The sequence below is a fragment of the Schistocerca cancellata genome, chromosome 1 (assembly GCF_023864275.1).
Source record: "Schistocerca cancellata isolate TAMUIC-IGC-003103 chromosome 1, iqSchCanc2.1, whole genome shotgun sequence".
Classification (NCBI taxonomy): Eukaryota; Metazoa; Arthropoda; class Insecta; order Orthoptera; family Acrididae; genus Schistocerca; species Schistocerca cancellata.
The window spans coordinates 913,657,801-913,671,173 of record NC_064626.1 but is presented as its reverse complement, the minus strand read 5'-3'; the positions used below and the strand labels follow the sequence as shown (position 1 = coordinate 913,671,173).

Genomic DNA, 13,373 nt, shown 5'->3' with positions numbered 1-13,373 from the left:
AAGAGATGCTCAACAAACTCCAGTGGCAAACTTCACAAGAGAGGCAGTGGGCAACACGGAGAGGTTTACTGTTATAATTTAGAGAGTACTTTCTGGGAAGAGTCGGATAGTTTAATACTTCATCCTAAATAAATTACGCAGAATGACCAGGATCAGAAAATTCGAGGAATTAGAACTAATACACACTCTTCGCGACAATCATTCTTACCACACGCCATTTACAGAGAACAAGGGATCAGTTAGTGGTACCAGAAGTGCGCCCCGCCACATACTGTCGGGTGGCTTGCAGATCATTGATGTAGATGTAGCCATAGACGGTGCTGCGTGACATGGCTGCGAGAGAAACGCCAGCTTTTGTAGGCACGTTGGACTACCTGAGCTGATACGGCACAAATTGGCATGTTTATTCACGGGGTGATCACGTGCAAGTTCAAAAATGGTTCAAATGGCTCTGAGCACTATGGGACTCAACATCTTAGGTCATAAGTCCCCTAGAACTTAGAACGACTTAAACCTAACTAACCTAAGGACATCACACACACCCATGCCCGAGGCAGGATTCGAATCTGCGACCGTAGCAGTCCCGCGGTTCCGGACTGCAGCGCCAGAACCGCTAGACCACCGCGGCCGGCGATCACGTGCAAGTCGCAACAGGATAGCTCCTTTCTGCCACTGGGTCGTCTGTTGAAGTCGACCCTTCGTACTGCGATAATTTCACACAGCCGAGTGTCACATACCAAAGGTTTTACTGCCATGACTCGAGTCAGCGGTGGAGGGTAACATGACCGTATGGAAACATTTCTACACCATATACAGCGTAACAGATCGACCAGTGTGATGCTTTAGGGGGTAACTGTTATTTTGTTCAGTGAGGTTATCTGTACTTCGCAGTATTTTTACTTACTCGTTACACAGGTTTATAGCTGCGTCAACTGACTACATGAAATACAGAGATTTCGTCTAAATATAGCTCTGTATTTAAAGCGCTGCGTGGTGGCGTCAGACCAGAGGCTGCTGGAATACGAGAGGGACTACAGGACCGGCTGTCGCACTCCACGATTTCTTTCTTTCTTGTTCGTTTTGTTGTTTTAAAGACGTGGGCCGCACCACGTACTCTACACTAGTGCACTCTCACCCGCGCGGACGCATTCGGCCAGAGCTTGAGCTTTTCCTTTGCACACTCACTTGTCAGCAGAGCTTTGCGGAGTGCTGGCGGCAGCCGCTTGCCTGTGTTTCTTGCTGTAGCCGCTGTGCACTGACGGCGCTGCTGTTGCAGCCGTGTTCCCGACGCTGGCGCTGCACGGGCATGACTCGGCGCGGATGACGGCACACGACGAGTACAGCGAGCGCCACCAGCGCAAACTCAGGGGCAGCCTGCGTGAGTCTGCACGCACTTACACCCACACACGCACACGCACCCACAGCACCACTCTCCTCCTGCACGTTACACTTTGCTTACATGCAGTTAGTTTCTTAGCTCTAACAAACAGCAGTCAACAAACCGTAGACTCAGAACACTTCGTGCCTCGTACCTCTAACAGCCCAGGGCCATTTCTAGACCGGTGCACGTTCGCATGCACCAATGTCGAGTACACGTATAGTAACGTCGTTTGATACGTGGCAGTAGTTCTGTTAGGTAGTGAGGTTCGACAGATGATATGGGCCTTGCTGAGTAAACCACTTCGTGATCTGCTGAAGTGATTCAGCGAAATGATAGAAAAACTAACTGGGATGTCCTGAATTCGCTGCTCACGAACAGAAGTCCTTATTGTAACTCTTCTGCCGGCTCATTTGACTTCAATAAAAATTATGCATTTAATTCGCGAAGGCTAGGTTTGAGCTTCGTGGGACACAGCTTGGAAGCTAAAGTTGTTCCTTACGAGGAGAACTCAAGTGCCATAACCTGATTTTCCAGAAACTTCACTGAGTGGAAGAGGGATCAAAATAAGTGAACACATCTCTCAGCTTACCTGTAAATATTCGATCGTTTTGTAGAAAACGATGGTCAAAGTTTTCGAAACCTTTGTACCCGTTGGCGACTAAGTAACCTAACCGGAACGGCGGCACAGTGGTTAGCGTCACAGCTTCAACATCTTTTGTTTCCCGTGTTCTAAAACCGATTACTATTATTATTTTTATTTTTCATTTATCCACTCATGTCCTTAGAAGATAACTACACGACTGTTTTCCAGTGTATACTGAAATAACGTTGTCCTTATTCCTATGCTAATTGTACAGGGCTATTACAAATGATTGAAGCGATTTCATAAATTCACTGTAGCTCCATTCATTGACATATGGTCACGAGACACTACAGATACGTAGAAAAACTCATAAAGTTTTGTTCGACTGAAGCCGCACTTCAGGTTTCTGCCGCCAGAGCGCTCGAGAGTGCAGTGAGACAAAATGGCGACAGGAGCCGAGAAAGTGTATGTCGTGCTTGAAATGCACTCACATCAGCCAGTCATAACAGTGCAATGACACTTCAGGACGAAGTTCAACAAAGATCCACCAACTGCTAACTCCATTCGGCGATGGTATGCGCAGTTTAAAGCTTCTGGATGCTTCTGTAAGGGGAAATCAACGGGTCGGCCTGCAGTGAGCGAAGAAACAGTTGAACGCGTGCGGGCAAGTTTCACGCATAGTGATGTGAAAGATTCAGAGTTTAAACCTCATCTACCAAGAAACGTGCCAGAACTGCGAGCTCGCATCAACAATGCTTTCGAACTCATTGATGGGGACACGCTGCGCCGAGTGTGAGAGGAACTTGATTGTCGGTTTGATGTCTGCCGAATCCCTAAAGAGGCACATATCGAACATTTGTGAATGCCTAAAAAAACTTTTTGAGTTTTTGTATGTGTGTGCAAAGCATTGTGAAAATATCTCAAATAATAAAGTTATTGTAGAGCTGTGAAATCGCTTCAATCATTTGTAATAACCCTGTATATGTGGTGAATAGAAAAAACCACAATAAGTGATTGGAAAAATTATTTGAAGTTGTTTTTGGTGAATTTTCTGTAGTGTATCTTGTTTCATTTCATTTATAATCAATTGCAAGCACCAGGTTTTTGAAAAATGATCCGTTAAGCGTCGAGTGCCGCGAAATTACTGCTAACGTTTGAAATCTTCAGCAATGTTAACGACGCTTGTTTTCCTTGTGGTTGTCGTACGACGAATGACGCTGTGGCAAACCTGTCTTCGTGTGATGCTCCTGATATTCAGAATTTCTATGTTTCGAATGATTCAAATGGCTCTGAACACTATGGGACTTAACCTCTGAGGTCTTCAGTCCCCTAGAACTTAGAACTAATTAAACGTAACTAACCTAAGGACATCACACATATCCATGCCCGAGGTAGGATTCGAACCTGCGACCGTAGCGGTCGCGCGGTTCCAGGCTGTAGCGCCTAGAACCGCTCGGCCACACCGGCCGGCTGTTACGAATGCTTCTATGGTCTGTATCATCCAAGCGAACGCACCAAATATTCCTTAAGAATAAACATAAGAATTATAGATGTATGACGCTTATACTGAAACCCAATTGTAATTTGCAGTTAATACGCTGAAGCTCCAAAGAAAGTGGGATATGAATGCGTATTCAAATACAGAGATAAGTAAACAGGCAGAATACGGCGCTGCGGTCGGCAATGCCTATATAAGACAAGCGTCTGGCGCAGTTGTTAGATCGGTTGCTGCTGCTACAATGGTAGGTTATCAAGACTTAAGAGAGTTTGAACGTGATGTTATAGTCGTCGCTCGAGCGATGGGATACAGCTTCTCCGAGGTAGCGATGAAGTGGGGATTTTCTTGTATGACCATTTCACGAGTTACCGTGAATATCAGGAATCCTGTAAAACATCAAATCTCCGACATCGCTGCGGGCGGAAAAAGATCATGTAAGAACGGGACCAACGACAACTGAAGAGAATCGTTCAACGTGTCAGAAGTGCAACTCTCCCTCAAATCGCTGCAGATTTTAATGCTGGGCCATCAGCAAGCGAATGATTAAACGCAATATCATCGCTATGGGCTTTCGGAGCCGAAGGCCCACTCGTGTACCCTTGATGGCTGCAAGACACAAAGCTTTACGCCTCGCCTGGGGACTTCTACACCGACATTGGACTGTTGATGACTGGAAACATTTTGCATGGTCGGATGAGTCTCGTTTCAAATTGTATCGAGAGGATAAACGTGTACGGGTATGGAGACAACCTCATGAATCCATAGACCCTGCATGTCAGCTGGGGACTGTTCAAGCTGGTTCAGGCTCTGTAATGGTGTGGGCCTGTGCAGTTGGAGTGATATTAGACCCCTGATAGTCTAGATACAACTCTGACAGGTGACCCCGCGCATCCAGAATTGGTACAGAGCGGTTCAAGGAACACTCTTCGTAGTATAAACACTGGCCACTCTTCTTAGTATAAACACTGGCCACCAAACTCCCAAGACATGAACATTATTGAGCATATCTGGGATGCCTTGCAACGTGCTGTTCAAAATAGATCTCCACCCCCTCGTACTCTTACGGATTTATGGAAAGCCCTACAAGATTCCTCGTGTCAGTTCCCTCCATCACTACTTCGGACATTAGTCGAGTCCATGCCACGTCGTGTTGCGGCACTTTTGCGTATTCGCGGGGGCCCTACACGGTATTAGGGAGGCGTACCAGTTTCTTTGGTTCTTCAGCCTTTGTATTCCCTAAGTTGATGAGATGTAAGAAACATTCGTTTTGTGATCTTCTACGGACATGAGTAGAGTAATGGAAAGAGAAAACAAATAAAAACAATGATTGTGTTTCGAACATGGGACACAAAAGTGAGAAGCCGCTACGCTAGTCACTATACTACCAATTGAGATAAGCTGATCGCGAGCGAAAAGTCGTTTAAGTTACGTCAACAATTTTGACGGTCGTTTCCTCAAAGACGGTCGAGTATCTAGGGATAAACCGAGACAAGTGTTCGCTTACTTTGGCTCCTCTTCCACTGAGTGAAATTTCTGGGAATCGGGTTATGGCACTTCCCGTGTTCTCCTCGTTAGCAAGCTCAACAGTAGCCATTACCCTACTTGCAGAGCAGCACTGTCTTTGCCACCGCAAGTATGAACATTTATCACAAGACATCACATGTTTATAAGGATCTGAATCATACGACAGAAACGAGTTACAAGCAGCGTGTGTGAGAGGAATAGACTAATGTAAGATCATGAATTGCTTTCGCTGTGACGATTATAGTCTTCATTTTCACAGCAATGATATAAAGTTTTTTCTTATGGCTCATGGAGAACCACAGCAATGGAGATACATGGAAAATAGATAGATTGTGGAAGATAAGCAACATATTAAACAGAAAATGAAGGAAATGAGGGTAAAGATGAATAAACCGTATTTTAGAAAGCTTAGAAAAAGCTACATAATACGTGAATTTTGTGAACAGTAATCGGCATCGACAGAGAAAACATGAAACGGCAAGAAGTAATGTCCCGAAATCGTTTGGAACTAGAATAAAATTCTTCTGAATCGAAGTCCTCGACAGTTATGCAAGATACGTGTTCTAGAGCAAAAGGACAGTCATGCCTTTTATGGGCATGTAGGCAGAGTAGCTCAATGAATAAAGTGATATTGAAAATATGAAGAGAATGGCAACCATTGTTCGGAATAAAGTAAGCTAAGAGAAGAGGACAAAATAAAATTGTGGACATGAATTACAGAAAACTTTGGGTAGCTTACTACAGATACAAATTAAGTTCTCTAAATCACATGATACTCTCTTTTCACCAAGAAAAGGGGAATTTCAAAACAAAATTAAATTTGTGCTCATCAACTGTCGGTTTCTACATAGTAAATGAAAATTATAAATGGTGTAATGTCAGTTAGACAGCGAGATTATTGGGAACAGATGAAATATTGGGACATATAGCGGCCAGACCCATTTCCATCTTTCACATCTGGCAATGATTTCTATTAGTGAAAAATGTCAAACTGCACAGTGATTGCAGGTGCACATTAACTTTTCTAGTACAACTGGAGCCAATGTGAACCTATAACAACAATGAAATTATATATCCTCCTGGTTTTCAAAACCATAATTTTCAGAATGTATTGCTTTCTTTCATTCATTTCTACACATTAAAAATTATTCATATTTTTGCACAGAGTATCAGTGGGCCCAATATGACCCAAATTTTGTTTATTTATTTCTTGAATGTGACATTTACGAAGACAAAATTATGAATTTTACGTTGAACAGGTGTTATCCGAAACATCTGCTATAATTAAAATACTTTTTCCCGCCTATTTTTGTATCTATTGTTAGGATTTCTTGTCTCAGACGTTGTTGTAGCATTCCTTGTGCCACTGGGGTCATTGTGACCCCTACAGACATTGGAAAATTACATCTCCCTTATTTTCAAAGCTATTATTATCTAAATATGACTTTAGACCTCTGAGTCAGTTGTATAAAATGATGTTTTGTCAGTTTTATATTTACAATACATTAAAATTTATTCATGTTTTTTGTGCTGAGTACCACTGGGGTCAGTATGACCCTAGTCTAAATTTTTGTTTCTTGAAGGTAGTATTCACTAAAATAGAACTATGACTGTTACATCAGACAACTGTAGTGTATGTTTTATGTTAGTTTCTTAAAATACAAACAATATATCCTGTGTAAATAACATCAAGTTATATGATCCTAGTGGTACTCAGTGAAACAAAAAAATCCTGGTAGTAGGAGGGTTAATCTGTAGGTCCCCTATAAATGGCTGGGTAAGGTAATTGAAAGGATAGAAGAGAGGAGTGTATGATCACTAAGTAAAGCAATATTGCATTCAAGTAAATTTTCGTTTCAAGGACAGTGATACCTTTATCTGACATTAGAATTAATAGAAATAGGGTAATGAGCAAGAAAACATAAATCATTTGTATTGGTTTTGAACCCTACTTCTCTTAAAAAGTAGTCCTGTATCTTCAGCACTAAGCATCCTTGTGAAACATAAAGCAACAAACAGAACTGATGTGTTGGTTCTTACATACGGACATAAAATAGGGAAGGAATATGGCCAATAACTTAATAAAGAACTAAACTGAAAAATCTGTTTGTGGGAGAAACAATAAATAATATTACGATCTACTATAAAGGTATTTGTTCCACTTCACTTTCAGCATTAAAAGTACTTTTTTGAAAACATTTCGAATTTGGATGATCAGTCAGTCCATTTCTCTACGAGATTCATAGCAATGCGAGGAACAGAGATAATATTATGTACAACAGGCTAAACAGTGACTGTAAATTTGCACTAGCAATACTTATGTTAACAGCCTTCAGTATGGTTTGTAATACATATTACTGCTGTATCTCCTGAAAGCCTCTACAACCAAAACATTTTTAGACGTATAGCTTGTTCCAAATAAATATCTTAAGTTGTTACAGTTGTTTAATTTTCTGCAAATGAGATCTTTCCCTCAACATGTTTGTTCTGTTTGTATCTTTCCTTGTAAATCAGTCCTAAGCCACACCTTACTGAATGCATCTAGTCTCCATTATTTCAAACTACAAGCTCCTCAACATCATATTTCTAAAAGCCACATGTCTATTGATTGTACCACATTTGTTTAAACAAAGCACTACACTCCAAATAAACACATTCTGATGCTAGACTTATATAGTTCCATTAGGCCTCTTTATGGCAATTTTTGTATCTTAGACATATAGTTAAATCTGATAATTTTTACTGTCTTCAACTTGCATCTGTTTTTCAGTGTTAATATGTAATACATACACTTACAAAAGTCTTTACCTTTTTATACCTGCCATGAAGCATTATATTTATTAAAAAGCATAGTAAAATGGGAAACCTCAGTGAAGTGAACAATAAAATTATGTAACTTAAATAAATTTGAAAATCTAAAAACATATAAAAAGACTAGCTGTTATAACATTCCAAGACAACTCTGGTCACATTAGAGAGAATAGAGATCCCTACACATACACATCTGTGTGAATGAGCTAGTTAGGGTATAAATATGTAACTTTTTTATTTTGTTTATTTGTTTGCTCTGGAAAGATTAGCAGTATCAGTACATTTTACATTACAGTGATTATCCTCACATTTAACATGGAACTCAACACTTCGCAATAACTGATACACATGATGGAAATAGTAGCAGCTACAACAGAAATAAAAAGTTAACACTACATGATGAAAAGCAGAACAAAAATTAAATTACAGGCAAGTAGGTTTAAACTGGGGGTACTGACAGCAGTGGACATGAATGAAGGGGTGGGAGAGGTTGAGACAGAGGAAAGTGTAATACATAACAAGAGATCAACAGAGGATGACAGAAACTGTCATGACCAACCCAGAAACTAAAAAGATAAAGAATCGTAACTGGAAGCAGAAAGAGGCTTTTATGTTATTGTTTGATAGGGATAAATGACCAAACATATTAATTTTACATTAAATATTATGATATTGACAAAAGAAAATGCTGAAAGAATAATGCCTCTTCATAATGTCTTCATCAGCATTTAGGTTTCTGTTTCTAATGACCTCATTGCAACCATGGAAAAATTCATGTCATATAATCATAAACATATATTTCTTAACTTAAATTCTATAAAACTATCGCCATTTATAGTATCTACTCTATAGATACCCTAAGATATAATCAGATGCTCAAGTTAGATCTGTGGTCTGGGTTTGAATCACTGTTTATTACTTGTTCCTGACAAGTCAAATTCTCTCCAAAGTAATTTCCACTAGTTTCTACCCATTATTATTCTTTTAATTTTTCTACATACTATTTAATATAACATAGTTACTGGTACTTCCAAATTAAGTTTTTCAGATTCACTTCTTTAATTTTTAATTACAACTTTTGTACATGATGTTTATATTTAGAATACCAAAATAGACTTTAGATCACTAGAAATAAATTTTACAAAATTTCCAAATGTATTGTTGACTTGTAGTTTGAACACCATTTTATTCACTTCTTTTATACTATGACTTATGAGCATAAAGTATTGTATTATTAATTAATATACCACTTGTTTTCAATTTGAAATATTTTAATGTTAATAACTTCATCATACAAAAAATTTGATGTTGGAAAACTTACAACACAATCTATTTTATCTAAAACACATTCAGAATTTCATGTCAGTTTATTGCAAAGAAGTTCTATAGAAGAAATAAGTACTGACCTCAAATCCAAGAATGTATTTTTATTTCATGACAAGCATTTCACTTCAGATCAAAAACTGATTTTATAGTTACCAACCATTGCTACTAAAATTTGCATTGAATTACATATCCAGTTTATAGGTCTACACTTTTATTTAATATTGGGTTTGGTGCATAATATGATAAATTAAACAACACTACTAAAAATGTCTTTGACAAGACAGAAAATATATGAAGCAGATTTATTAAGAGAAATCAATTGAAAGCAATTAGACTATGAAGAAGAAAAGACAGAAACTTTTATCTAGCAGACACCACATTTTGTATGTTATGAGGACAAGCAGCACTGTAAGTAAGAACAAAAATAAAATTATACATGCCTCCCAAGAGTTTTTCATTTGTTTACTAAGTTTAAAAAGGTTCATTAGGGACACAGATAGAAATGAAAATTGAAATAGTCCACAGTTAATAACAAATGAACTGAAAACGCCTGGTAAATGAAGGTATTTAAACAGAAACTGTTAAACCCAAGGCAAACTAATACAAATTGAACTTGGAAAATGTTTACAAAATATCTGCAGTACAGGAAATTTCCCGAAACATGAACAATGCTGTACTTATTGTATTTGACAAGAATGGGACTGAGAAGGCATAATAAACTAAGGAGCTATCATCTTCATATATCTTCAAAATAGTCATTAATATATTGACGAACTGCATAGGAATAAGTTGGATTTTCATCTGTCAAAAGAAAAATCTGATTTTAGAATTAGATGGAACATTTGCAAACTGTGAATGAAATCATAGGAAGGACCAATGGGTTTTATTAGCTCTTCCCTAAGAATTGTCGATATTGTAAAGAGTTTGAATCAGGGTCAATAAATTTGTACCAACAGCCTCTGAAAAACAAAATGTTCATTCCACCAATATTAGAATACTGAAGATTATACACATCAATACTGCAGCTTCCATTAAGCTTCACAAAGATATTGAGAAAATGAATATTGATAAGGAAGCAAGCAAAAAGATTTCACAGTACAATATTTTTTCATCAGTTCAAGAAGAAGCTTCCGATCCTATAAACTGAAAAGCTGAGGAAGCAATACATTTTAATAGGACATATCCATATTATCTTCATTTTACAAATGACTTTATACTGTAGGCTGTAGTACAGTAGACTTCAGCAATGTGCAAGAAATTTTCATGGAACAAGTTTTAAAATTAACCAGAAAATCATGTATATGATTGATGTGATTTATTATTTACATATCGAAAGAAAATTGTAAATTTAGCAATGAATCCATAGAACTGGGTGAGTAGTAGTTTAATGTAGGGCTGTTGCATAAGACAACTTAATGAATGGCTTTCAATAAGCTAAAGAGAGTTCCCAAAACTAATCTTTAGATGTCACTGTAAATGAAAGTTTACAGTCAGTGATTACAAGCAGTTCTGACTTAAGGCAAGGAGATAAAAATGTATCAGAGAACCGACTGAAGTTGAAGAGATAAACATGACAATAATGAAGAAGAAGTGGAGGAGAGCGTGAGTGTAGCAAGGCTAAGCAATGGTGGAAGGACAAAGTGAATTGTTTATAGGATTCCATGAGATATGGAATAACCGAGATGACAACCAAGTTTATTACTTACTTGTTATCCGTTTCTAATCCAAATTCAGTACTTACTTCAGCTATATTGCCTAAAGTGCATGTCGATATTCTAAGCTATTAATGAGAAGACTATCAGCTTTGTGTATGTTACTTATTTTTTTTCTGTGAATTCTTTGCATAATTCAACTGTGTTAAGTGCATTTAGTAACCTTATTTCAGAGTGAAACTTAAAAATGATTAAAGATAAAATTCATCTCCACCTGACACATCTCATGTCTTCATACTGAAACTGACAGAACTTACCAGATGTATTTTGACAACTGTGTTACTGTCAATTATACAGATGTCATCACTATTTATTTGATCTATAGGAATATAATCTTCTTCTCATGGTCACCTCAAACTTGACAGCCACATCAGGAATACAGAAGTACCAGTCACTTAGGAATGAAACAAAGAAGGAATACAGGGAAGCTAAGGCGATACAGCCACATGAAGAATGCGAAGAAATCGAAAAATAAATGATTGTTAGAAGGACTGCTTCAGCATATAGAAAAGTAAACTCAAACTTCGGTGAAATTAAAAGTAAGTGTGGTAAGATTAAGAACGCTGTTAAATGCACAGGAGAGAGTGGATAGGCGGAAAGAATTCACTGAGGGTCTTTGTGATGGAGACGACTTGGCTGAGGACGTGATAGAAGAAGAAACGGGTTTCGACAGGGAAGAGATGAAGTATCCAGTATTAGAATCAGAATTTTTGAGAGCTTTGGACGACTTAGGAAGAGGGGATAGATAACTTTCCATCGGAATTTCTAAAGTCATTGTGGCAAGTGGCAAAAAGAAAATCTAATGTTCACATTGGTGTGTAGAATGTATTACATTGGTGATATACCATCAGACTTTCGGAAGAAGATAATCCATCACAGTTCCGAACATTGCAAGAGCCGACAAGTCCGAGAATTATCAGCTTAACACCCCATGTATCCAAATCGCTGACAAGAATAATATGCAGAAGAATGAAAAAGGAAATAGAGTGTCTATGAGATGACGTTCGGTTAGGCTTTAGTAAAGGTAAAGGCACCAGAGAGGCAGTCTGATGTTGCGTTTGATACTGGAAGCAAGATTGAAGAAAAATCAAGGCACATTCCAAGGATTTGCCGACCTGGAAAAAGCTTTCGACAGTGTAAAATGGTGCAAATAGTTCGAAATCCTGTGAAAAATAGCGGTAAGCTATAGGAAAAGACGGGTGTTACATAATGTGCACAAGAACCAAGTGGAGAATAATAAGAGTGTAAGACAAAGAACGAAGTGCGCTTGATTAAAAAGAGCCTAAGACAAACATTTAGTTCATCGACCCTGCTGTTCAATCTATACATCGAAGAAGCATGACGGAAATAACAGAAATGTTCAAAAGTAGGATTAAAATTCAAGGTGAAAGATATGAATGACAAGATTCGCTGATAACATTGCTGTCATCCGTGAAAGTGAAGAAGAATTATAGGACCTCTTAATGGAATGGTCTAACAAAAAATAGAATATCGATTGTGAGTAAATCGAAGAAAGCAGAACAGCGAGAAAATTGACGTTATAATTAGAGATCACGATGTAGTTGAAGCTAAGAAATTCTGCTGAGGAGGCCACAAAAACCAGACTAGCACTGGTGGAAAGGGCATTCCTGGCCAAGGTAAGTCTACTAGTATCAAACATAGGACGTAATCTGAGGAAACATTTCTGAGAATATACGTTTGGAGCGCAGCATTGTACGGTAGTGAAACGTAGACTTTGGGGAAAACCGGAACAGAAGGTAATCGAAGAATCTGAGATGTTGAAAATTAGATGAACTGATAAGGTATGGAATCAGGAACTTCTCTGCTGAATCGACGTGGAAACTACCGTATGGAAAACACTGACAAAAAGAAAGGAGAGAACGGTAGGACATCTATTAAGACAGCGGGGAATAACTTCTATCGTACTAGAGTGAGTTGTAGAGGTTGAAAGCGGTAGAGGAAATCAGAGATTGGAACACATGCAGCAAATAATTTAGGACATATGTTGAAAATGAAAAGGTTGACACAAAGGAGGAATTAGTGTAGGGCAGACCGATGACTGATGTCTTAAAAAAAACGAGGGGGGGGGGGGAGGGGGGAATGTAATGCTTGAGTACGAGGGTTCGTGCTGTCATTGATGCGGTTATAGTTGTTTACTATCTGTTTGAGCAATTTTCGTTCAAAATTTTGTTGTAGAAATCAGTACATTAATCGTCAAATTCTGACTGTGTTTTTCTTATTGTTTGTCGTCCATCGAGGGTACAATATCCTAGGCGATAATTTCATAGAAATGATATTTAGCTTCATCAACTTGTAGTTTCTGTAGCTTCTTGAAGCTGGTTTCTTTAGATGACTGAAATGTTCAGTCATTTTCTTAGAAATTAACTGAGCCCTGGGGTTAGTATGATCATCTATAAGTTGATTACTGATGAAAAATCTGTATTGTTGCTATGCCCCGTTATCCGCTTGTAAAGAGATATTAACAATACATTTGTCACTTGTACATCTGTTTTGTAGAAGTCTCCATATAGTATATGT

At 38.4% G+C, this 13,373-nt stretch overlaps 1 protein-coding gene across 2 annotated transcripts in view; it reads left to right on the top strand.

Moving 5' to 3' along the window:
- The window catches only part of LOC126191278 (developmental protein eyes absent-like), a 231,703-nt gene that overhangs the window by 148,145 nt on the left and 70,185 nt on the right, over positions 1–13,373 (top strand). Inside the window, exon 2 of one of the 2 annotated variants that reach the window (XM_049932090.1) lies at positions 1,277–1,378. The exons of the other annotated variant lie outside the window; for it this stretch is intronic. Coding sequence (XP_049788047.1) covers positions 1,277–1,378 — 102 coding nt within the window. The remainder of the gene's footprint in view (positions 1–1,276; positions 1,379–13,373) is intronic. 2 annotated transcript variants of the gene reach the window in all.